Below are 25370 nucleotides of genomic sequence, written 5' to 3'. Positions count from 1 at the left end.
ATTCAAAGTGTTGGTGCTGACCTTTAAAGCCCCAAACGGCCTTGGCCCAGTATACATGAAGGAGCATCTCAACCCCCATCATTCAGCCTAGATACTGAGGTCCAGATCCAAGGGCCTTCTGGCAGTTCTCTCCCTGTGAGAAGTGAGGTTACAGTGAACCAGGCAGAGGGCCTTCTCAGTAATGATGCCAGCCCTGTGGAATGCCCTCCCATCAGATGTCATGAAAATAAACAACTATGACTTTTAGAAGACATCTGAAGGCAGCCCTGTTTAGGGAGGTTTGATGTTTCATTGTGTTTTTAATATTCTGTTGAGAGCTGCCCAGAGTGGCTGGGGAAACCCAGCCGGATGGCTGGGGTATAATTATTATTATTATTATTATTATTATTATTATTATTATTATGTGCCTCAGAAACCAAGCTGCTTCTGTGCTTGCTTTCTGACACCCAAGAGGGGACGGAGCATCACAGCTCTGGCGCTGTGCCGGGATTCCTCCCGCCTCTGGCTGCCCACATTGCTGTAGCATTGTTGATTGCCCTCTGCCACCCATTTGCCTGCTATTATGGAAACACAGGGCACTGGGCTGACGCAGCTGTGTTTTGCAACAGAAACTCCTAGCCGGGCAGCAGAAGTACATTATATAGACACACACAGAGAGAGAGAGAGAGAGAGACAAAACTGAGTTGCTGCACCAAAACTGTAAGGGGTAAATAAGACTTCTGTAGTAGCAGCAGCTACAAAATTACTCAGAATGGCACTTATGTGAGTGGAATTGACTGCATGGGTTTTGTTATGTAAACCTCAGCTGCTGGGGCACCCTCAGGACTGTAGGGGTGGGTGGATGAGGAGGGTTGAATTTAACTCTTCATTTCCTTGCCGTGGCCACAACAAATATTGCCTCTCCGAAGCTACTGTCTGCACTTATTCCCACATGCTTGAAAGGCAGGCAACAGGTCATGGAGACAATTGATATTGTGTCTCCCTGGCTGGCAGGTAGAGAGATCTGATCAGATTTCCTCAGAACTGCTTCTGTGGCATGGTGGTTTATAGCACTGGACTAAGTCCTGGCTGATCCGGGTTCGAATCCCCCGCCCAACTGCGTGACCTCGGGCCAGTCGTGATCTCTCAACCTAAACTACCTCACAGGGTTGTTGTGAGGTTTAAATGGGGCATTGAGGGAACCATGTACACCACCCATGAGCTGCTTGGATGAAAGGCAGGATGAAAATGTGATAATAATAATAATAAATAATTTTAAAAATACAGGGAAAAAGCAACACATTCCTGCAGCTAATGTTGTGTCTGGGTGTCAACTAGAGAAGCCACCAGTCTAAGGTCCACTTTTAAAGTGGTATCATACCACTGTGAAGAGTCATGGCTTCCCCCCAAAAGAATCCTGGGAACTGTAGTTTGTTAAGGGTGCTTAGAGTTCTTAGGAGATCCCTATTCCCTCTCAGAGCTACAATTTCTAGAGTGGCTTAACAATCAGTCCCTCTGAGAATTGCAGTAGTGTGAGGGGATTGGTGGGGGGAGGGGTACCCTGACCAGCAGAAATGAGAAAACAAAGGATGGGTACAGCTCTCCATGTCTAATTGAGCTTTGAGGGGTGCCTGGATGTCTGCAGCTTGTCCTTCCCCGGGCACTGGCAACCCATGCTATGCCACCGAACATGAGTCCTGCTGGCTCAGGGCAAGTCTCCACCTCCTCCCAGTGTCCTGTTTCCCGCAGTGGCTTCCACGAAAGAGGCCACGAGGGCAGCCACCCTCCCCTGCTGTTGTTCTCCAGCAATCGGTATTCAGAGATAGGCTGCCTTTGAACATGCAGGATCTATTTAGCCATCCCTGGCTCATAGCCGGAGGTGCACTTTTCATCCTCTGTGCTTTCCTCTGCTTGATCTCCGCCGCTTTTGCCACGCATCGCAGCAGGGAGGTCCACAAGTAGATAAATTATTGCTCCATCCACCTCGCTCTTTCAGATCAGCTGGCAGCATCTGATCAGATCTGGCTCTGCTATGAGATAGTTGTCAGCATCAAGCATCATTAGAACAGACCCAGCTGCTTCTGTTAGGGGGGGGGGGGCTTTTTTGGAAAACCCGACTGTTCCTTCTTCTGGCAAGGCTGAACTCCAGGACTTGGACCGTAAAGCACAGCTCCAAAAAACACCAAGAGCCAATTGGCTCCAGGCGCACTTCGCAGAGCAAGAGACCGCTTTGCCCCCTCTCTATATTATTATGGGGAATGTGACGGTTTAATTGGCAGCCAGGGTCCTGGAATCGTAAAGCTGGAAGAGGATGGAAAGCCAAGACATTAATGAAGTGGGCTTTTCATCCTCCAGAATATCCCCAAATTAGGCCCGTATAGCAGCTTCCAGTCAGCAAGTCTGGGTCCACCCTATAAAAAAATAAAAGGAAAAGGAAACTCTCCCTAATGGAGCCACAGAACAGCTCATCTCCCCCAACTGGGGTCTGTTTTGCTTACAGCATGTTTACTTGGACAGATGTACCACTGCATCAGCTGCAGTGCATCTGCTTTGCATGCAGAAGGGCGCGGGTTCAATCCCTGCCATCTCCAGATAGGGACTAGGAATGGTCCCCTCCCTGAACATCCGAAGAGCTCCTGCCTACCTGTGTCGACAATACTGACCTAGCTATGTGAGCCGCCTCCTCTTTGCATAATGTTGGCTACGACCTGTCTGTTAACCCACAGGCACATTCGTTCAGTAGGTGAATCAATTAACCCGCTAAGCCTTGCAGGATTGCTCAAATGATCTTTCATCCGTCCCGGTTTTTATAGCACGTCATTATATTGATCGGGGAAGTGATGGAGAGTCTGACAGCCTTAGGCAGGTTGTGCTACCTCTCTGGGTCGAGCCTCCCTTGCAGGGCTGTTGTGAGGGTCAAACACCCCTCCGAGCTCCGTGGAGGAAAGACAGGACACCAGCAGCACAAACCGTAGGTTTGAGGTAGCTTTGGATACGACAGAACAGGAATGGGCCACTTTTTTATAGACAGGGGGCCACATTCCCTTCCAGGCAACCATCCAGGGGACATTCACCACTGGTGGGCGGGGCCAGAGGAACAAGTGGGCGGGACAGTAAATGTAAATGAAGGCTGGTTTCTACGCACCCCTCTTTCTGTCCTTGGAAGCAAGCAAGCAAGCGGCATTAGTAGAGTTTAAGGACACATCCCGAGCACTCAAGCAGGGAAGCAAGGCAGTACCATAAGCGGTGTGCCACGGGGAGAGTACTGAGGGCCAGACAGAAAGCCCTGGAGGGCCAAACATGGCCTGAGGTCCCTCTTCCCTCTGACAGAACACAAGTTTGAATTGTGCTTGACTCGCCGCTTCAAACAGACTCTGCCTTACAGCAGGCAGAGGTGGTTGCGATAGCCCAAGGTAAGGAAGGAAACAGCACCTTCTGGGGTTTCCATGATGGGATATCAGGCAATTTGTTTTCTGTTCTTCCTCCCTGCCTCTCCCTGCTCCTCCTGGAGGCGCTTTGTCACGGAGCTGGTATGCCTCCCTCCCCTATCCTTTGGTGGTTAAGAGACCCAACCTGGAAAGAGGTTAATTAAACAGTTAGGTGGGGCAGCTTCCATTGCCTGAAGAGGGTGTGCTATTAACTGGGGTGGGGTGAGGAACGGCATTGCAGGGATCACATGACAGCTATGTGCTTTGGGGGTGAGTATTAGGAAGAACGTTCTGGCGGTGAAAGCTGTTCAACAGTAGAGCAGATTCCTTCGGAAGCTGGTGAACGCTCCTCCATTGGAGCTATTTTAACAGAGGTTGTGTGGCCACCTGTCAGGGATTCTTTAGCTGCGATTCCTGCATCACAGGGGGCTGGACTAGATGACCCTTGGTGTCCCTTCCAACTCCATGATTCTATGAATGGGCTTTTCTTTAGTCCATGGGTAGGCAGACTAAGCCCCGGGGGCCAGATCTGGCCCAATCACCTTCTAAATCCAGCCCGCGGACAATCTGGGAATCAGCGTGTTTTTACATGAGTAGAATGTGTCCTTTTATTTAAAATGCATCTCTGGGTTATTTGTGGGGCATAGGAATTCGTTCTTTTTTTCTTTTCTTTTTTCAGAATATAGTCCGGCCCCCCACAAGGTCTGAGGGACAGTGGAGTGGCCCCCTGCTGAAAAAGTTTGCTGACCCCTGCTAGTCCAACTGCAAGCCCTTCACCTAGAGTAGCCTTTGTGAGCCTGGCAGCTTTCAGACAATTTGGAACCTCAATGCCCATTAGACCCCAAGGCTCCTCTGCATATTAGAGCTGCAGAATCTGAATAGAAACTCTTTGGAGGAGAATTTGCTCTGGCTGGTTTCACCTGCATTCAGCGAGTCTGCTCTGGGTCGGGCTCATTGGACGCAACCCACTGCCTCCAACATTGCCCGGATCCTGATTGGTTGGCATTCATTTGGCCACTGTGAGAACAGGATGCATTGCTTGATCCAGCAGAACACTTCTTATGTTCTTATGAAATTGGAAAGAGCCATTGCTTGACTCTAAGTAGAACAGATGAACAGGGCCTGCTTCCCTTTATTTCCTCTGCTGCCAAGCCTGATGGAATAGCTGCTGGTATGGCCACATTCTAAACATGCATAGGATTGCGGTGATTTAAAGCTAAGACCAGGGCTTTAAATTTTGCTGGGAAACCGATAGCTAGCAAATGCAGATCTTGTAAGACCAGGGCAATGCGATTTGATCTTTGGACCTCGTGTAACAACGTGCTGGCTGCATTCTTGACCGAGTTGACATTTCCAGGCTACCTTTCAAGGCAGCCCCACAAGAAAGCAGGGAGATCTTATCTTTGAAAGGTCAGTCACACAGTCTGAAGAAAGATGGAGCTGCTGGGCAGGCAAGGCATGCAGGCAGGTTGCAAACTGGCTCAAACTTTCAGCAATGGGTGGTGCAGGGAATGGAGACAGCACACACACCCCGCGGCCTCTCTTTCCATATCTTGGGACTCCCACAAGCAATGCTCCTCGCCAGTCTCTTCAAGTGCTTTCCACCTGGTTGGAATGTCTTTTGAACCACAAAGATGTCCCTCGCTTGCTAGTATGAAGGATGGAATAATGTTTGTGTGTGTGTGAAAAGTTGTGCAGCAGCTTCTGACTTTAGCATGGTCTGCCATACAAGGCAAAGGCAAGGAATCTCTCAAATTCACACTTTCCGGAATAATATATGCACAGCGCTCCTTCGAAATTCTCACTCATCTGAATTTTGCGGCCCAATTATCCAACCAAACAACATTTCTAAAGGTGCATCTATCAAGGGAAGGTGTGCAGAATGGTGAAGATATTAGTGAAAATAACAGAGAGAAGTGAATTCTATCAGGGGAAATTGCTTGCAAAAAGGTGTACATGAATCAAAGCCACCTCTAAAAAAGTGCTTATTGGGCAAAATCTGCATGAAAATTGCTGTAGGAATATGGAGGACTGAATTTAAGATTGGAGGAAAATGAGAAAGTTGAGAGACCTGAAGCCAAAAGATCCTTCCATCCCTTGTACAAAAAAAGAGTTGCATTTGTAGTTGCTCCACCCACTTTTGTCTCAGGCCCCTCCTACCACGGACGTGTGACGTAACAGTGGACGGTTTCCCAAAAGAGTAACTCCCTGCTTCCATTTGTGAAAGGTTGAAGGGTACATTGCATTTCTCTTTCCCCCTTTCTTCAGGTGCATTTTTCCCCTCTTCTAGTTTCTCCATCAAATGTAATTTAAAGTCCCTGAGAGAGTGTGAGGTTTTCTTTACAGCTGCATATGACCAATCATCCGTTTCACAACTGTGGTCAGTTTCCTTCATCTTCCTCCTCCCAGCACACACATTCTTGGCGTGGTAAACCTGAGTCAGTTGCAATGCCAGCGCTGAAACAATATCCCTGTTTTCTTTCTCTCCATCTCCTAGTGAGGGGTGAATCCATCTCTCTCTCTCTCTCTCTCTCTCTCTCTCTCTGTGTGTGTGTGTGTGTGTGTGTGTGTGTGTGTGTGTGTTTTCTCGGCTTTTCGTTCTTCCAGTTGTAAGTTCCATTTTGCACACCAGCTTGCAATTTTTCTGAAAAGTCCTCATAAAAATGCAGCAGCATTTGAGTGTGAATTTCTCCCGATATACATAAGAAGCTGCCTTATATTGAGCCAGACCATTGGACCCATTTGATTCAGTATCATAGCTGCCAAGTTATCCCTTTTTTTAATGGAAATTCCCTTATGCTGAATAGGCTTCCTCGTGAGAAAAGGGAAAACTTGGCAGCTATGTTCAGTATTATCTACACTAGGGTTTCCCCAACTTGGATCTCCAGCTGCTTTTGAACTACAATTCCCATAATCCCTGATCACTGGTCCTGCTAGCTAGGGTTGACGGGAGTATTAGTCCAAAAACAGCAGGAGATCCAAGTTGGGGAAACCCTGATCTACACAGACCAGTAGCAACTGTCCAGGGTTTCAGACAGGTGACATTCCTGGTTCTAGCTGGAGATGCTGTGAATTGAACCCGGCACCTTCTGCATGCTAAGCTGATGCTCTAACACTGAGCATCTTCCCCCAAATTCTTCTGTGCAGTTTCTTCTAAAAGGCTCGTTTTTGCAATCTATTTTTTCTAGTATAGACGTCTGCCTACACCCTTTTCCCCTAGTATAAGCATTTCTGTACATATTACAGTGGTACCTCGGTTTAAGAACAGCCCTGTTTATGAACTATTCGGTTTACAAACTCTGCAAAACCGGAAGGAGTGTCCCGGTTTGCAAACTTTAACTCGGTCTAAGAACGGAAGCCGAAGAGTGGAAGGGCACCGGTGGCAGGAGCCCTCATTAGGGAAAGCGTGTCTTGGTCTAAGAATGGTTTCAGTTTAAGAATGGACTTCCGGAACAGATTAAGTTTGTAAACAGAGGTACCACTGTACTTGGCTGGAGAACTGCACTGCAAAATTCGGAGAAGTGCAGAAAGGTGGTTGTTTTTTGGTTCACTTGCCTTGTTTCAGGAAGTGTGGGCTAGGGAGGTTTTCCTTTTTTATAATCTTTTTTATTTTCAAATATAGATTTATAGCAAAACATAACACGCGTGGGTAGGGGAGTCAGGGTTGGGGCAGGGCAAAATTTAGCAGAACACGCGTATTGGGAGGAATAATTGTGTGCCAAATGAAGGGGGACTCTGAAGGTGATGGGACTCTGAAGGGAGACTCTGAAGGTCCATTGAACAGGAAAAGGTCCATTTAACACAAAAAGCCACAGCAATGCGTGACATGGCCAGATAGTAAATTATAAAATTCATTCCCATTCTTTCTTGAAGTTTTTGTCTTCTTGGTTCCTGAGCTTTCCAGTCAGCCTTGCCATTTTGGCGTAGTCCATTTGCATAGTTTGCCATTCCTCACTGGTAGGGTAAGAAGAAACTTTCCATCTCTGGGAGAATTGCCTTTCAATAGGATCTGAATCAAATTCCCCCTCAATCCCTACTCTTAGCCAAGAAGGTCTCTGGAGTACACCCCAGTGCAGGTAATACAGTGGTACCTCGGTTTAAGAACAGTCCTGTTTACAAACGATTCAGTTTACGAACTCTGCAAAACCAGAAGGAGTGTTCCGGTTTGCGAACTTTACCTCGGTCCAAGAAAGGAGTCCGAACGGTGGAAGGGCACCGGCGGCAGGAGGCCTCATTAGGGAAAGCGCACCTCAGTTTAAGAATGGTTTCAGTTTAAGAACGGACTTCCGGAACAGATTAAGTTCGTAAACAGAGGTACCACTGTATTTCTATTTCTCCTTAGAAAACTCAAGCAAAACCTAAGAGAATCCTGTTTTGACTCTGGCATTTCGACTCCCACAGTTGGCATGCAATGTTCGAAATTCGCCAGGCTCCAGGTGCACCTGGAGCCTGGCTATTGGCCACTTTCAACCAAGTGAAGATGCCCAGGTGCCAGGATGGTGCCTGACATCTTCACCACCTGGAGATGTATGCCAGGGGGTCCTTGGATCTTGACTGTTTTCACACACTAACAACACATCCTATAGAATTCTCTCCATTTTATCTGCACAATCAGAACTGATTTCAGGAACCCAAAAGTCATATTGGAAAATACGACTTTCAAACTGTCTGGCCCCAAAATGGCAACTACAATGGTATCTCTACTTACGAATAACTGTACTTACGAATGTTTCTACTTACGAATGGAGCTCCGTCCGCCATCTTGGATGTGGTTTAGATAGGATTTTTCTACTTACGAATTTTTAGATAGGGTTGCTTCTACTTACGAATTTTTCTCCCAATGCATTCCTATGGGATTCGACTTACAATTTTTTTCAACTTACAAATGTGTGTACAGAACGCATTAAATTCGTAAGTAGAGGTACCACTGTACTAGATATTATTCCAATTTGGCGACCATAACCCTGATTTAAGGAGCCATTTGGTGCTTAGCTAATATATCTGAGTTTCTCACACTGTTGACATGTGGTCCCCAACAGAAAACAAAGTTGCCCACCCATAATCTAAAACAGCATTTCCCAAAGTTTGCCACATATTCCCTGGGTGGGGTGAAAGGGTTTCAACTGGTAGAAGGTGGAATAATTTATTTATTTGTTTGTTTTAAGCTGCAGGAAACAATTCACAGTACAGTGGTACCTGGGTTTAAGAACAGCCCTGTTTACGAACGATTTGGTTTACAAACTCCGTAAAACCCGAAGTAGTGTCCCGGTTTGCGAACTTTACCTCAGTCTAAGAACGGAATCTGAACGGTGGAAGGGCACTGACGGCGGGAGGCCTCATTAGGGAAAGCGCGCCTTGGTTTAGGAACGGTTTCGGTTTAAGAACGGACTTCCGGAACGGATTTATTCGTAAACCGAGGTACCACTATATTATTAGAACTACCCTCAAATGTTGCCTTCTCAGGCAAATATAATTTGGGGGTAGGTTTTCCCATATCCCGCAGCAAGCCCCGCTTACAACTGGAGCAAATTGACTTTAGCTGCTTCTCTCCCGTTGACACACAGGATGAGGGAATACACATTCCCAGCTCGGGACAGTCCATGGCCCAGCAAATGTCTTGCCTCTGGCGGAGTATGTGAGAGGATATATGCCAGGAAGTTTACGGCTGGAGACTTAAATTGCCTTTCATCGCTTCCAGGCACGGTTGTCTAGCACAGAGGAAGAAAGGGATTAGTCAAAGCAAGGCACCTGCGGACACGACTTCCTCCAGACTCTGTTATTCATTGACAAGGCCTCAGTGTTGGCTAAGTCATGAGAGCTATATTGTTCTTCTGCGTGGTTCTCCATGAGGCTATACTAGATCTGTTTGCTTGTGACAAGACACATGTGTGGCTCTTTTTTTCGTAATACTGTTTATTTATTTATTTTTTGAAAAATAGCTATTTATCAGAGGTGGGAAACTTCAGTCCTGTGGGGCCAAATGTGGCCCTTTCAAGTCCCTCGATCAGGCCCTCAGAACTCTTCCCAGGTCACACCCAAAGCCCATTTTGTACCCTCTCTCAAGTTTTTCCCACCTGCCTGGTGAACTCTGGTCATGTCTCTGTCCTCCTGGATAGAGGATAGAGAGGGGTGAGTGAGTATGGCTGGAGAAACAAGCCTACAGGGCAAAGGTAAAATTTGCATTCATTGCTCCACCCATTTTGGTTTTGGGTATTTTTTTTTTAAAAAAAATTATTTGGTTTTACATATTTAAAATTATAATCACACCACAACATATCCATAGTTAAAAGATTCCTATGAATCTCTGGACTTCCCACCTTCCCCTCCAGGGGTTCTGTTGTCAAACCTTTTCTACTGCATCTTTTTTCAATAATCCAAGTTTTTTATAACTCCATTTATAACTCCATTTTTATAAACTCCATTTATTGTTACATTACAAGTGTTATTACAGTATGCTAGTGTTTTCATCTGCATACGGTGCTCTTTAAAGTAAATTATAATTTTTTCCCATTCCTTATTAAAGTTTTCCATAACCTCTCCCAAGATGAGAGTTGGATATTATGCCCCAAATCCCTCACATTGCTCTGCCCGTATTGACCCATAACCATGCCCACTGCCACCATACGGTCCCCAGAAGCTTGCCCAGAAGGGAATGTGGCCCCCAGCCTATCAGAAAGTTCCCCACCCCTGTTTCAAGGGTGAGAGTTGGAGAGGAGAGAGACTCTGTCAGGAAGTGGCCATTTTCACCTGCTTTGCCCCACTCTCTGTCCCTGAGAGCTTTCATGAGGGAAAACTCTTGATGGGACTTTTTGGGCTGAGGCTTAAAACATTTTCTCTCTCCCAATGCAGTGTCTTGACTCTCTGTTGATGCTACATGGTGTCAGAAGTGGGATATGGCTTGCGGAGGGGCGTGGCCAGGGGAAAGTCTTGAATGGTCAGGCAGAGAGGCCTGGAGGACTACATTCTGCCCCTGGGGCCAGAGCTTCCCCACTCAGAAACAATAATCCCCCCCCATTAACAGTTGAAGAGTATGTTGTGGCAGGGAAGGAGTTAACATTGCCTAGAGTGGCAATATGTCCAAGGGGGGAAAGGGAGATGGGATGAGGAGCCTGGCTGATTCTCTAAGGGGGGGGGAGGAAGGACTAGGTCACAGGCAAGGAATCACAGCAGCAGCAAAGCATCCAATCACTACAACTGGGAATGACTTTTTTATTTTTTGCTAAATATATTTTATTTCATTTGATGATGTACATATGTAAGGCAGAGAGAACAATTATAATAAGAGATGAAAATCCAAAGACCAAACCCCCCAAAATATGCACGTATAATAAATGCAGTTTCAACATGGGCTTCGTAATAGAGTCTGAGCAAAGAAATAATAAAGAAGGAATATTTGTGTTATTTGATTGAGTACAGTTTCAGATTTTCCAGACTTGCTACGGGGGCTGACTTGAAAATGACGGTCCCGCTCTATATGTGATAAAGCAGTCATACTTTAAAAGTGTCTGGAGGTTCCAGTCCTTGTCGAAATCAAAAATTACCGGTACGCGTCATTTTCTCCATTATCACTATATTCCGGAGTGAGTGGTAGCTGGGAACGATTTGACCCAAGCAGACCACTTTGCAACACCAATGACTAAAGATTGTATTACATTTTATGCATGAATTGAGGCAACCGGGAACCTCAGATGGATGGATTTTTTTTTCCAATCCCTAACTGAAATTCAGATTGAGTGGGTGAGGGAAAAATCGAGGCCCAAAATCAAATGTGCAAAATTTAAGATTTGTTGCTCAAACAGGTCAAAGGTCCTGCACATGTTTAGTCAGATGTAAGCCCCCTTGATCTCAACAGCTCTTACTCCCTAGTAAGATTAGAGCCTACGTGTAATTTTCTTAATGTCCTGCTTCATTAATTCTCTTATGATTATTTGTAAAATCTTTTTTTATTAAGTTTTACGTTACAAATTTAAATCCAGTCATTAAACACCAACATTGTCATTTAGGCTTCCCTGAATCCTTTTACTCCCCCTCCACTGTTCCATGGTTACTATTATCCATCTTTTTTCAACTGCTTCACTTATTTTCTCGATTTTTCTTAAATAATCCATTTTTACCTTAATTTTTAGTACACTACAAGCGTTACTCAAATCCTGCCAAAGTTTTTAGTTGTTTATAGTGTTCTCTAAAATACATTGTAAATTTTCCTTCTTCTCTTCCTGGTTTCTGATTTTCCCGGTCAATTTTGCCATTTCTGCCCCATTAATTCTCATCCTGTCCCTGTTCTAGGTCCTCGTCCCATCACTCCAGATTTAGAAGGGGACCTTCTCTTCCTCCTGGACAGCTCTGGTAGCGTCTCTTACTACGAATTCTCCCGGGTCAAGGAGTTCATTGCCGACCTCCTCAGGCCATTTACCTTTAGCCCGCACGATGTCCAGACTGGGGTTGTCCACATCAGCACCATGCCCACGATGGAGTTCCCCTTTGACCGCTACCTCTCCACCGGGGCGGTCCAGCATGCCATTCGCAGCATCCAACAGGTGATGGGCGACACCAACACAGGGAAAGCCCTCTCCTTTGCCAAAGACATGCTTTTCAGTGGGAAGGCCGGAGCACGGGCTGATGTTCCCAAGGTGATGGTGTGGGTAACGGACGGCTTCTCTACAGATGACATCTCCCAGCCAATGCAGCTCCTGAAGGACATGGGGGTCACGGTTTTCATCGTCAGCACAGGGCGTGGGAACTACTTGGAGCTGTCCGCCGCTGCCAGCCAGCCTCCGGAAAAACACTTGCATTTTGTGGACGTGGATGACCTGACCATCATTACCAAGGACCTGAGGGACTCCATTGCAGGTAATTGGGTAGCGTGTCAAAACAAACAAATGCCCGGCCTGATCAGAACTAGATTCATTGGGTCTTGTCTCTGGCCAGCCCAAGTCCCAGAATGCAGTTCGGCGGAAGTCCTAGTACATTGTGGGTATTAAATTGACACATACACAAAGCCTACTATAATACATAAAAGGTAAAAAGGTAAAGGACCCCTGGACGGTTAAGTCCAGTCAAAGGCGACTATGGGGGTTGCAGCCCTCCTCTCGCTTTCAGGCCGAGGGAGCCAGCGTTTGTCCACAGACAGCTTTCCAGGTCATGTGGTCAGCATGACTAAACCGCTTCTGCCTCAATGGGACACCGTGATGTAAGCCAGGGCACACAGAAATGCCATTGACCTTCCTGCCACAGTGGTACCTATTTATCTACTTGCACTGGTATGCTTTCGAACTGCTAGGTTGGCAGGAGCTGGGACAGAGCAAAGGGAGCTCACCCCGTCGCAAGGATTTGAACGGCCGACCTTCCAGTCGGAAAGCCCAAGAGGCTCAGCAGTTTAGACCACAGTGCCATCCGGCCTGAAAATGAGATGAGCGCTGCAACCCCATAGTCGCCTTTGACTGGACTTAACCATCCAGGGGTCCTTTACCTTTTTTTTACTTTGTAATACCTAACTAAGGCTTTGCATCTAAGGGTGTGTGAAAGACGACTCTCTCAACTTCATTCCTCCAATTCTGCTTTGAGAGTGGAATCCCATACATGCCATCTACTTAGAGGTAAATTCCACAGGGTTATCTCCAGTTAAGTCCAACTCAGAGGAGACCCATTGAAATGGATGAACCTAAGTTAGTTTTGTCTATTAACATCAATGGGCCTACTCTGAGCAGGATCAGCAGCCGCTATACCCCATGGTTTCCAAACTGTGGGTGGTATCCAATGCTAGACCCATTGAAATGCCTGAGTTGAGCCACATTTACACCATACTATTATGCTACTCTAAACAGTCACCTTCATCATCATCATCATCATCATTTGTACCCTGCCGGTCTGACTGGGTTGCCCCAGCCACTCTGGGTGGCTTCCAACATATGGCTTCTCCCAAAGGATTCTGGGAGTTGTCATTTGTTAAGGGGTGAGGAGAGCTGTTAAGAGACCCCTTTTTCCCTCTCCCAGAGCTACAATTCCCAGAGTTCCTTGGGGAAAGGGAAGGACTGTTAAACCACTCTGGAAGTGCCAATGAAAGCAAAAGCAGGGTTGGAAATGGCCAGTGTTTGTGTATTTGCGCCATGCCCAGATTGGAAATAAATTCAACAAACATGATCAGGAATCAATCTTGTCGTTGCTTTTAGTCCGCAAACAAGGCACCCACCCACAATTTGAATTACATGTCCTTTGCTTTGAAATGAATGGGGCAGAATGGCATGACCATGTCGCTTACATGATCCGTTACTTGAGTTCCATGATTTCAGCACAGCAGATGATGAGATGAATAACCTAACTTTTGGCAGAAGACAAATTGCAGCAGAATGGAAACTGGGTGATGAGTGCAGGGCAGAACAGGAAAACGATGCCTTCTTAAATCCCTGTCTCTTAAGAGCTCTGTCTTTCAAGAAGGGAATCCAGAACACTCCAGATCACAAACCTCATTCTCCCAGGGCGGAAACTGACCAAGCTTGCTTGCATGTCTATTACCCACAAGGCACCTCCTTGCTCCTTTATTGCTTTCACTCTGGACATTTTCCCCATAGCTGCAGGCAGTTCTTGGGGCTGCTAATGGTTAGGAAACTCACGAGGGTTACTATGGAGCTGGGAAAGCTTCCACCCATTCCTTGGCAACTTTGCGCTCCTAACCATCTTAGGGGATGGTTTGTATTTCATGTATTTTTATTATTTTTTAAAAGTCCCCTCTGCATCTTGAACAGTTGCTTAGCAAGTCTTTCCTCAGTCTTGTTTTGCTCCACAGCTCTGGCACAAATTCATTTTGTCAGGAATAATAATAATAATAATAACAACAACAACAACAACAACAACAACAATAATAATAATATACCCCTCCCATCTGGCTGGGTTTCCACAGCCACTCTGAGCGGCTCCCAACAGAATATTGATGATGATGATGATGATGAAACGGCAAAACATCAAACATTAAAAACTTCCCTAAACAGGCCTGCCTTCAGATTACTTCTAAAAGTCATGTAGTTGTTTATTTACTTGACATCTAATGGGAGAGCGTTCCACAGGGCAGGCACCGCTCCCAAGAAGGCCCTCTGCCTGGTCCACTGTAACCTCCCTTCTCGCAGTGGGTGGCTCCCAACAGAATATTAAAAACACGATAAAAGATCAAACATTAAAAACTTCCCTAAACAGGGCTGCCTTCAGATGTCTTCTAAAAGTCAGATAGTTGTTTATTTCCTTGACATCTGATGGGAGGGTGTTCCACAGGGTGGACACCACTACTGAGAAGGCCCTCTGCCTTGTTCCCTGTAACCTCCCTTCTCGCAGTGAGGGAACCGCCAGAAGGCCCTCAGATCTGGACCTCAGTGTCCGGGCTGAATGATGGGGGTGGAGATGCTCCTTCAGGATACTGGGCCGAGGCCAGTTAGGGCTTTAAAGGTCAGCACCAACACTTTGAATTGTGCTTGGAAACATACTGGGAGCCAATGCAGGTCTTTCAGGACTGGTGTTATATGGTCCTGGCGGCCACTCCCAGTCACCAGTTTAGCTGCCGCATTCTGGATTAATTGCAGTTTCCGGGTCACCTTCAAAGGTAGCCCCACGTGGAGCGCATTGCAGTAGTCCAAGTGGGAGATAACTAGAGCATGCACCACTCTGGCAAGACCATGCGCAGGCAGGTAGGGTCTCAGCCAGCGATCAGATGGAGCTGGTAGACAGCTGCCCTGGACATAGAATTTACCTGTGCCTCCAAGGACAGCTGTGAGTCAGTCATGGGCCAATCGGGGCCCACTAATCTTTGCCTCTCCAGCCATGTCACTGGGCAAGGGTGTACCCACCATGCGGCAAGTTAGGGCAGCTGCCCTACTCTAGAAGCAGGGCTGGTGGGCAGAGGCGGAGCACAGCCCGGCGGAGCGCGAGTTCGCCATTCCCGCCGCACCGCGCCGCACCCTCCCTCCAGCTCCCCGGCGCGCCCTCAGGCAAGGCCAAGCGCGGCGGGGAACCAGGGAGCGCGGCGCGGTGGGCGGGAACGCCGAACTCGCGCTCCGCTGGGCTGGGCTCCGCCTCCGCCCACCAGCCCTGCTGCTAGGGAGGGGCACAGCCCGGCGGAGCGCGAGTTCGCTGTTCCCGCCCACTTTGTGGCCCCTCCCCTTCCGTGCCTTGGCCCCTCCCCTTGCCCCCCCTAGTTTTGATCCTGGGTACGCCCATGTCACTGGGTGATATGATGTCACTGGTTGATGGCAGCCAATGTGACATCAGCTGATGGGCAGGGCTCACTCCTGCTTGACCAGCAAGTTTGGACTCTCCGCTCATCAGCTGGGGAGTGGAGGGTCTAAATCCTGCTGGGTGCTGTAGGAAAAGCACTTGGGAGTTAGACCCCTCCATCCGCCCCTTGGGTCAAGTTTAACAGATGAGCAGGAGGGCCCACTGATCAGTCAGTAAGCGGACATCATGTGGCCCTCCAAGTCTCCCTCTCTGGCCCTCAGAACTGTACCCAGGCCACACACCCTTCCCCTTCGGCTACCCACACCCTCCCTGCCCCACACCTCCAGTATGTTTGTTTGGCTTTCATGATTGTCCCGGAACTCTGCTCTTTCTTGCTTTCAAAGCACTTATAAACCGTTCGAGATTTAAACGTCTCTTGGCAGTGTACAGCATAAAAAGAAGGAACGACGTCGTTAACACAGAATGACAGCAAAAATACCAGCCAAGTAAAATCATATAAGAATAAAATGAATTGGAATTTAAAAGGATAAAAAAAACACAATCTCTTGTTTGTTTGGATGTAGGACAGAGGCGGAGGGAGGGTATTAGTCTGTATTAAAAGCAGTTTAGTGCCCAAAGGTAATAATCAGATATGTTGCTCCCCCCGTTCCCCCTTGGATGGAGAAAGGTTCCAGGAGACTGTTCTCTGTTCATTCAACCACCCTGTTCAAGAATATAAAGAAAGGTCAGGCCTTGGGAGGTTAACCATCTCCACTGTCATGGAAACCTCTGTGGCCCTTGACTCCTTTACAGCACATGGATGTGGCCTTCAGAGCAATGGGGGGATGGGCCCTTCCATTTTTCACCCCAACGCCATTCCCCATCTTGCACTCACTGGCACCCATCAGGACTCCTCTGAGCAGATAAAGCCGCCCTTGCCAAACTGGTGCCCTCCAATGTTTGGGGCTGCAGGTCCTGTTTGGCTGGCTGGGACTGGCAGGAGTTGTCTCCCGAACCCCCTGGAGGGCACCAGGTTGGCGAAGGCTGCTGCAAAGCCACAGATCAGAATGATGACCAGCTTCTAAGCTGCGGGGCTGGGAGGGCGTCTGAACCACCCAGACTTGGCTGCCTGGGAGGACGCCCATAAGTTGCACTATGATATCATAGGAGGCCTTTTTTTTTTTCAAAGGCCCCCTTTGTCGAGAGGCATAAGGCGGGCATTGTTCTGTCGAGCTGGGCTGGTTTCTCCTTGAATTCCCCGCATCTGCCAGCAGCTGGTTGGCATTGCCCGCAGGGCTGGCTCAGCTCAAGCCAAAGCAATGCTTCCTAGCTGTCCATCCCTCCCTGCCCCGCCTCCGTCGACTCCCTTAACCTGGAAGAGGCAGAAAGGAAGAATTCTCCTCGGCTGTATGTGATCTGTGCAATGCAGAAAGGGCAGCTTGTGCTTTTCAGAGATAGAAACACGCGTCGCCACAGGGTTTTGGCCTTCAATCAGAGCTGGATTTCGGGGAGCACAACCAGTTTGCCCGTACTGGGTGCTGAGCTCAGATGGTGCCACAACAATGACAACAACGGAAGGCGAGAGGCCAGGGGGCACCAAATTTTGGCATTGCACAGTGAGCTGCTGAAATTTTCAAGCCCAAAGTCCATCACTGCTTCCATTCCAGGGTGCGGGATTCCCCCAATACTTTCTGTTCTCTGTTTGCTGTCTCACAGGTGCAAATAAATAGAGGGAATGACAGGGAAGGCATAGAAGGTTGTTGAACTCACAGGCTGAGATTTTTATTTTATTTTATTTTATTGAGAGCTGGGTAATAGTGGCCTTTGGGGCTGGTAGGACAGAAGGCAGGGAGCATGACAGTAGGTGGCGCCAGAGCCAATAAAAGGCAGAGCCTACTGATTCCAGTGTTGTCCCTCTCATCCTCTTCCCTGCTGAGTTCCACAAGGTGCAACACTGAGACTGGACAACCTCTTGGACTGGTTGTAAGAAAGCAAGCAGGTGGGGGCTGGCTTGGTGGTGCAGAACCTTTCTCAGCCTGAGGGCCACATCTCCTTCCAGGGGCCACAAGCCATTATGTGAAGGGCCAGAGGCAAAAGTGGGCGAAGCAACCAATATTGCAGCTGTCAGTCAATCTGAACAACCCTGAACTAGGTGCCCTTGATGTGGTATTAGATCAGATCCACACCATAGATTTAAAGCCCGTTCATTGAAAGCGTGTGACTTCTCCCAAAGACTCCTGGGAACTGAATTCTGGGGATTGGAGCTCCAGGCATTTGCAGGTTTCTAAAGGAGCCATTTCTTCAGTTCGTGAAGACTGGCTGCAAGCCGGCAAGCAGGCTGCTCACGTTGTGTCCAAGGCACCTGCCAAGGTTTGATCACCAAGTTGACAGGGAGGCAGGGCATGTGTCATGGCAAGAATGAGGTGCAGCAGGAAGGCACGGCCTGAGGTTCACTGCCTATCGCACGCTTGACAATCTGGATTCCCCTCCCCCCCCACACACACACTTGTAGCTGCTTCTTCTCAGGCTGAGTGATGTGACCTTTCTGCCCTGGGGCTGTCCAGGTCCGCAGCAACAGACCGGGCCGAGCGAGCACAGACGGCAACAGTGCAATCTCTGTTCCCCTTCCGTTTATAGCAGGGGAGCCCTCTTCATCCTGAGAGCCACCTTCCCTTCTGGGCAACCTTCTGCCAGGGGCGGGGGGGATGCCAGGGGGTGGAGCCAGAGGCCAAAGTGGGCAGAGCAAGAAATGCAAACGTTGATTTTAAAAACATGGTAAACTAGTTTCTACACACACGGTCCTTCACTCCTCCTTATCCTTCAGCCAGGCAAACGAGGGACAGGATCAGAGTTCCAGCCAGGAGAAAACACTAAAGGAAGTTGTAAAGCCTGTCTGGTGAGGGGGTGTGGCCAGGGAAATGGGGTGTGGCATGGAGGGGGAGGCGTGGCTGGTGAGGAGGCATGGCCTGGGTCAATATTAACTCAGCAGCAAGAGGGAAGGAGTCTAAAAGCCACATAGAATGTCGAGAAGTTCGGGTTTTTAAGAGATGCTTTGGAAACAGCTACTTCAGGGGGGGGGGGGAGCTGCTTACCAGCTCAAAGAGGAGAAGCGGCACAAGAGAGCTTTAAGACAATGAGGGTTTGAAGCAGAAAGAGAGGGAACGCTATCAGGCAGAGGTGGTGAACCTCAGTCTGAGGGGCCAAATCCGGCCATCGGGACTCTTCCCCAAGCCACAAACTTCACTGGCCTGGCTCAGCACCCTCCTTGGGTGTTTTCGCTTAGCTGGAATGCGTGCTTGAGCTCTGATCATGCCTCTTGCTTGTCTGGACAGAGGATAGAGAAGGGTGTGTTTAGAAACTAGCCTGTAAAAACTTACATTCATCACTCCACCCCCTATTGCCTCTGGTCCCACTTACCACTTCCACACTTTCAGTGCAATTCCCTGACACATCCCTTCCAAAATTAAAGGGGGGAAACAGGCAATTCCCCCCCACCCAAAGCATTTTTTTAAAAAATTATTTTGCACAAGAGCACCAAATCCACTTTAACTGAGCAACCTGCATTTATTTGCCTGTAGGCAGCTGCCTCTCATCTGCAAAGTAACCACTTTGTGGTTGTACCCAGTGTAAATTTCCCCATGCTGCAGATGGGAGGACTGAGGCCAAGAGCAAGAAGAGGGACAGGGAGAATTTATGCATCGCCTACAGCTAGCTAGTAAGCAATTAAGATCTGGTTTCCAAATCTCAGCTACGGAAATCAATGAAGCTTTCAACGTTCTCAGGTTTGTCAGAGGGCTTGCATCTGCCTGGAAGCTTTGGGCAGGGAGCGACGTGGTCCTGCGTGGTTCTAGCAACCTGGCGGCCCTCTGGGATAATGTCTGTACAGTTTCAAGCCTGCCAAGCGTGCTGGAGAGATTTCCGTGCCTTGACAGGGCCTGGCTTGGGATGGGCTGGAGCCTGTCTCGGTACAGTAGCGAGCAGAAAACTGGCCAGGCCAAACGCAAGGAGCACACGCTCCCTGGCCTGCCTGCTGCCTGATTTATTTATTTTTAACTGAAGGCAAAGCAGGCTTAAATCTTCCTCCAGACCTGCAGCAAGCCACTTCCTCCCTCTATCGACTTCCCTCTTTCACTTGACAGCCATCAACAAGCCTAGTTAGGAGCCTGGCAGCTAAGAGGTGTGTGTGGTGGACATAATATGTCCTTTAAAGGGCACCATAGGGCAGGGGTTTGAAGCATGAAACCGGGTCCCCATTCAGCAGAATAAGAAAGAAGACATCCCACCAGCCACTATGGCAGGGCTGCCTTACAATGTATGGTGTAATAAACATTCCCAAAGTAGAGCCATTGAAGTGAATGGACATGACTAACAGAGGTCCATTCATTTGAATGGGTCTACACGGAATGGAACGTAGTTGGAGACATCCCATCACCACCTAAAACAGGGGCAGGGGACCCTTTTCACCCCTGCGGGTCAGATCCTTTTCTCTCCCACCCCACCTCTCAAGGGCCGAGGGTCACTGGTGGGCTGAGCTGCCCACCTGTCAATTAGCTGGTGTCGCACAGATGTCAGCCGACCTTTTCGGCACATTGAAGTCTGGTTTGCTGGACTCTCCTGGTGTCGCCCTCATAACCAGGAAGGGATTTAAGCTGGGAGTTAATCAAGGTCTTGCTTGGGTCTGCAGGGAGATGTTCATGCAATTTAATAGGAGACAAGGATGAACATCTGGCCCTTCACTCCAGGAGTTGGGAACATCTAACCCGCCAGATGTTGCTGGGCTGCTGTTCCCCATCAGCCCCTGCTAGCATGGTCGAAGGCCAGAGGGATGCTGGGAGTTGGAGTCCAGGAACATCTGGAGGACCACTGACTCCCCAACCCTATCCTAGACCCAAGACTGAAATGCAGTGATTTTGGGATCCAGGTGGCGCTGTGGGTTAAACCACTGAGCCTAGGGCTTGCTGATCAGAAGGTCGGCGGTTCGAATCTCTGTGACGGGGTGAGCTCCCGTTGCTTGGTCCCAGCTCCTGCCAACCTAGCAGTTCGAAAGCACATCAAAATGCAAGTAGATAAATAGGAACCGCTACAGCGGGAAGATAAACGGCGTTTCCGTGTGCTGCTCTGGTTCGCCAGAAGTGGCTTTGTCATGCTGGCCACATGACCTGGAAGCTATACGCTGGCTCCCTCGGCCAATAATGCGAGATGAGCGCGCAACCCCAGAGTCGGTCACGACTGGACCTAATGGTCAGGGGTCCCTTTACCTTTACCTTTAGGAGTAGCTCACAGCCCTGAGAATAGTGCCTAAAATCCCATTCTTGGGCCCAAGCTTGAGATCTGCAAACCCTGCCCCCTGGAATGTCCCCAGGTGTTTATTTATTTTTATTTCATTTATTGAATTTGTATATTAGGCATTCTCTCCCTAATAAGAAGGGGGGAAGAGACCCACCAATTTCTAACCTTCAAATTGCTCACACTAATGTAGATGATGTTGTCTCTGCTTCCACCTGCTGGTCTTTGGGGAGAGATGCAGAGAGCAGAAGCACACTGGGCGGGGCTGGGGGGTTGACTCACCTGAGCCTCTCCTCCTTAATAAATACTTTTAATCTAAACATAATATAAAGTTGTGGGGCTGTCTGCAGTACGTCCTATTCAGAGCAGACCTAATGAAGTTCATTGCTATATAGGGGGTCTGGAAATTTAACTGAATTGGTTTCTTTAATGCAGTGGATCTCCAACTTTTTCTTTCTCTGGGTCACACTGTAAGAATAAAAATTTGCTCACGCCACAACACCAACATTTTCATTGATAAGAAAGACATTGGAAAACAAAAAGAAACAACTCCTAGCAGTGCTTGATTTATAACAGAATACAATTACAGTACTTTACAATATGATCGTGGGACATCCATAAAGTATAAAGGAATGCAGTTACATAAGAACACAAATCATTCCCAAAGTATAATTATAAACGAGCCTCTTACATGTGCACTTTAGTATGTATACAAACTCAAGGAGAGGTGTGAGCTTGCTTTTGCTGGGTAATTTCATTTATATTAGGTCTAATTTGAGACAAACTCATCTCCTCATCAACACAAGGAAACCTTTCTCTTCTCTGATCTTCATAATAATAGTCATAAGAATAATAATTTATTCATTATATGCCACCCACCTGACTGTTGCTCCCAACAAATTATAAACCAAAGTAAAACATCAGACCTTAAAAACTTCCCAGATGTCTTCTAAAAGTCAGATAGTTGCTTATTTCCTTGATACCTGTCAGAGTTTGAAAATCCCTGTTCGCAACACTATGTCGTGGAGAACTGCAGAAGAATAGCCCAATACTCTTGAAGAGAGGCGTGGGTACTGTTTCTGGTTGTAAATCCAAACAAGATAATTTTGATACTATAGTATCAGTGTAGTAACCCTGAAATGTTTAAATGTTTCTTTGATGGTCCTTCAATTTTCCCACTACACTTTCCATCCTTTCCTGCCACACCCTTTGAGAACCACTGCTTTAATGGCACAGTTAATTGGTTGAACATTGGTGGCTGGGAGGAGCAAGTCGGTTTTCTTTTGCCCAGTTGTCTAATCATATTATTTCAATACTCTCCTGTTGATTTTCATTTGTCACATTTTACCGCTTGTTTTGAGGCTGCTTCGTTTCCTTGTTTGCCATGAATTTCCCTTGCTTTCGTAGCTGATTTTTACGTGCACTGTTGCTTTTCGTACTAAAGAAGATGCCGTACTTAATTGTGTTTCACGAAATGTAGAAACCCTCTGATATTTTGGGGTGTTTGCTATTTATTTAAGATACCTTATAGCCTATGTTGCAAACCGCTCAGAGTTTTGATTAAACAGAAGCGGTGTGTAAATCGTCTAGATAGCCAAATAAATCATTTCATGGACATGTCTAACCCAAAGAAACTGGAATGGATATATTCACCCTTCCCTACCTAAGGAAAAAAACATCAATCAGTGAATCACCATGCCTTTCTCCACTCCAGGTGTCATCCAGGCCAAGCGTCTACGTGCGACGGAGATCTCAACAAGCAGCTTCCGCCTCCTTTGGCCCAAGTTTTTGACCCGGGAGACGGGCTATTACGTCCTGGAGTACGCCCCGACCGGAGACCCCAGGCGGAAACTGACCAAGCAGCTGACAGGTGACCACACCAGCTTCCTGGTGAGCAACCTGGTGCCCCAAACCACGTACGAGGTCGCCCTCATTCCCGAGTCCAACGAGAGATACATGCCACCCCAAACCACCAGGGTCACCACCTTGGAAGGTAAGACAAAGAAGGTCTGGCACAATGGAAAGCCATCCTAAGTGAGAGGCAGAAGCTCTCTGGCCATTTTGAATGCTTTGTTCCTTGTTCTCCTGCCTGTCTTCATTGTGGTCGTGCAGTGTGGCATAATGGTTAGAGCAGTGATTCCCAACCTTTTTTTTGGCCTAAGCACCTCTAAAATCCTGATACACCCCCCTCCCCGGTGATATATAATTCTTATTATTCAAAAAAAGTGAACTCCTGTTCATGTGGAGGGAGCCTAAAAGGCCATTAACTGTTAATAACTCATTCTTGAATTAAAGGTAAAGGTAAAGGGACCCCTGACCATTAGGTCCAGTCGTGACCGACTCTGGGGTTGCACGCTCATCTCCCATTATTGGCCGTGGGAGCCGGCGTATAGCTTCCAGGTCATGTGGCCAGCATGACAAAGCCACTTCTGGCAAACCAGAGCAGCACATGGAAACGCCGTTTACCTTCCCGCTGTAGCAGTTCCTATTTATCTACTTGCATTTTGAGGTGCTTTCGAACTGCTAGGTTGGCAGGAGCTGGGACCAAGCAACGGGAGCTCACCCCGTCACAGGGATTCGAACCACCGACCTTTCTGATCAGCAAGCCCTAGGCTCAGTGGTTTAACCACAGCGCCACCTGGGTCCCTATTCTTGAATTGCCCCCCCACAAAAATCAAATTGCCCCCCTACAGGGCATGCGCCCCACATTGGGAACCATGGGTATGAGTGTTTGGCTAGGGCCTGGGAGACGCGAGTTCTGATCCCAACTCAGCCACAAAGCTTGCTGGTCACTGTCTCTGGGCCTAGCCTACCTCACCTTTGTACAGTAGGCTGGTTCCCACACACACAGAGACCCCTTTCTATCCTCCGTCCAGGCAGCCAGGCATTACCTCCTATCCCTGAACTATGCAATATGGTCTTTTGAAGAACAACTGCTTAAGAACTGGTGCCCATGTTTGATTCCATTCCCTTTTCCCTTGCTTGACAGTTGTGGTTGTTGTTGTTTAGGTAGTTAGTCTGCAGGAAGGGACTGCCTCGTTTTAATTGCATGTCAGCTAGGGCTGCCATATTTCAAGAAGTAAAAAAAAAACCAGGCACAGTTGCTCAGCTTTTCTAAACAATCATCCAAAGTTGTTCAGCTGTTTTGGGGCGACCAGCAGCAGGGGACGGCAGGGTGGCGAGCAGGCTTCTGAAATCTGGGAGACGACAAGGAAGCAATCGCTGCACCGTGCTTCCACCGGGGAACGGATGGAATCCCAGGCATTTGCTATTAAATTAAAAATCCCACCCCCGGCACCAATTTTGCCCCCACCCCACCCCAGAAATTACTGGAATTTTCCAGTTTATATGGCAACCCTATGTAAGCCAGTCTGAGAGCCATTTTGGCTGAGGCACAGGGTTCAAATGCTGTGAAAAAAATAGTAATGAATAAAATAAATTGTCAGAGTTCAAGGATACATTCTAGCCAGGTAAAAATTCTCAAGTAGGGGCAAAGGAGGATCAGTGAAGGTGTTCGGTCCGGGGATATTTTCAAGGGCTACTTAGAGAAGCCTGGTAGGACACATTTGGCTTCCAGGCATGAAGTTTCTTCCTGCCTGCCCCAAAACTTGATGGTCACATTATCTGATTGGAAATAAGCCCCTTCCAATGTTCCTAAGGGGATTTTTAAAAAAAAAAAAAAAAAGCTTCAATCCAGCCTTCCCAAGGTTTGCTGACCCACACAATAGATGTGGGAGTGATTGGTCATTTCTTCCTTTCATGCGCTGCAATGACAGCTCCAGGATTTTAAGGGCCAAGAAATAATTACCTCTACTTCTACCAGGATAAGCAAGTTTTCATGTCAGGCACCTAATTCTGGCCATTGGTGAAACTCCTCTCAGAAGGAGGGGGAGAAACCAGGAAGCAGGTGGTGAGATGAGGTTTGGCACGGCTCAATCTCTGCATTGTGTTGGAAACTACTCTTGAGGGAGTTATTATGGAATGCTAGGGCCATTCGACTTTGGAGCAGCTCTTACACTTTGTTCGCTTATGTCACAGCTGGGATAGATAAAAGGAAGGACTTCTTCATGCAGCCAAGAGCCTAAGTATGGAATTTGCTCCCATGAGAGGCAGTGAAGGCCAATAACTTTTGGATGGCATTAAAAGAGGGATAGAGAAATCCCTGGAGGAGGAGAAAGCTGTTGGGGACAGCCAGCCACAATGGCTATGATCTGCCTCAACTTTCATTTATACCTAGTTTGGGAAATAAGTTAATAATAATAATAACAATTTAATTAATCATACCCCAGGTTTTAATTAATCATACCCTGGTTTTCCCCAGCCACTCTGGGGCAGCTTCCAACATGTATAAAAACATAATTAAACATCAAACATTGAAAACCCTCTCGATACAGGGCTGCCTTCAAGTGTCTTCTGAAAGTTGTGTAGTTCTTAATCTCTTTGACATCTGATGGGAGGGCGTTCCACAGGGAGGGTGCC

General features: G+C 47.7%; 1 protein-coding gene across 1 annotated transcript in view; it reads left to right on the top strand.

The window, feature by feature from the left end:
* Positions 1 to 25370, top strand: part of VWA1 (von Willebrand factor A domain containing 1) — a 36724-nt gene that overhangs the window by 5175 nt on the left and 6179 nt on the right. The window contains exons 2-3 of the mRNA XM_035119767.2: positions 11694 to 12257; positions 22606 to 22884. Coding sequence (XP_034975658.2) covers positions 11694 to 12257; positions 22606 to 22884 — 843 coding nt within the window. The remainder of the gene's footprint in view (positions 1 to 11693; positions 12258 to 22605; positions 22885 to 25370) is intronic.

Source organism: Zootoca vivipara, chromosome 6 (genome assembly GCF_963506605.1).
Source record: "Zootoca vivipara chromosome 6, rZooViv1.1, whole genome shotgun sequence".
In the NCBI taxonomy this organism is placed as follows: domain Eukaryota; kingdom Metazoa; phylum Chordata; class Lepidosauria; order Squamata; family Lacertidae; genus Zootoca; species Zootoca vivipara.
Note: the sequence above shows the minus strand (reverse complement) of the source record. Positions and strands in the feature narration are given on the sequence as shown.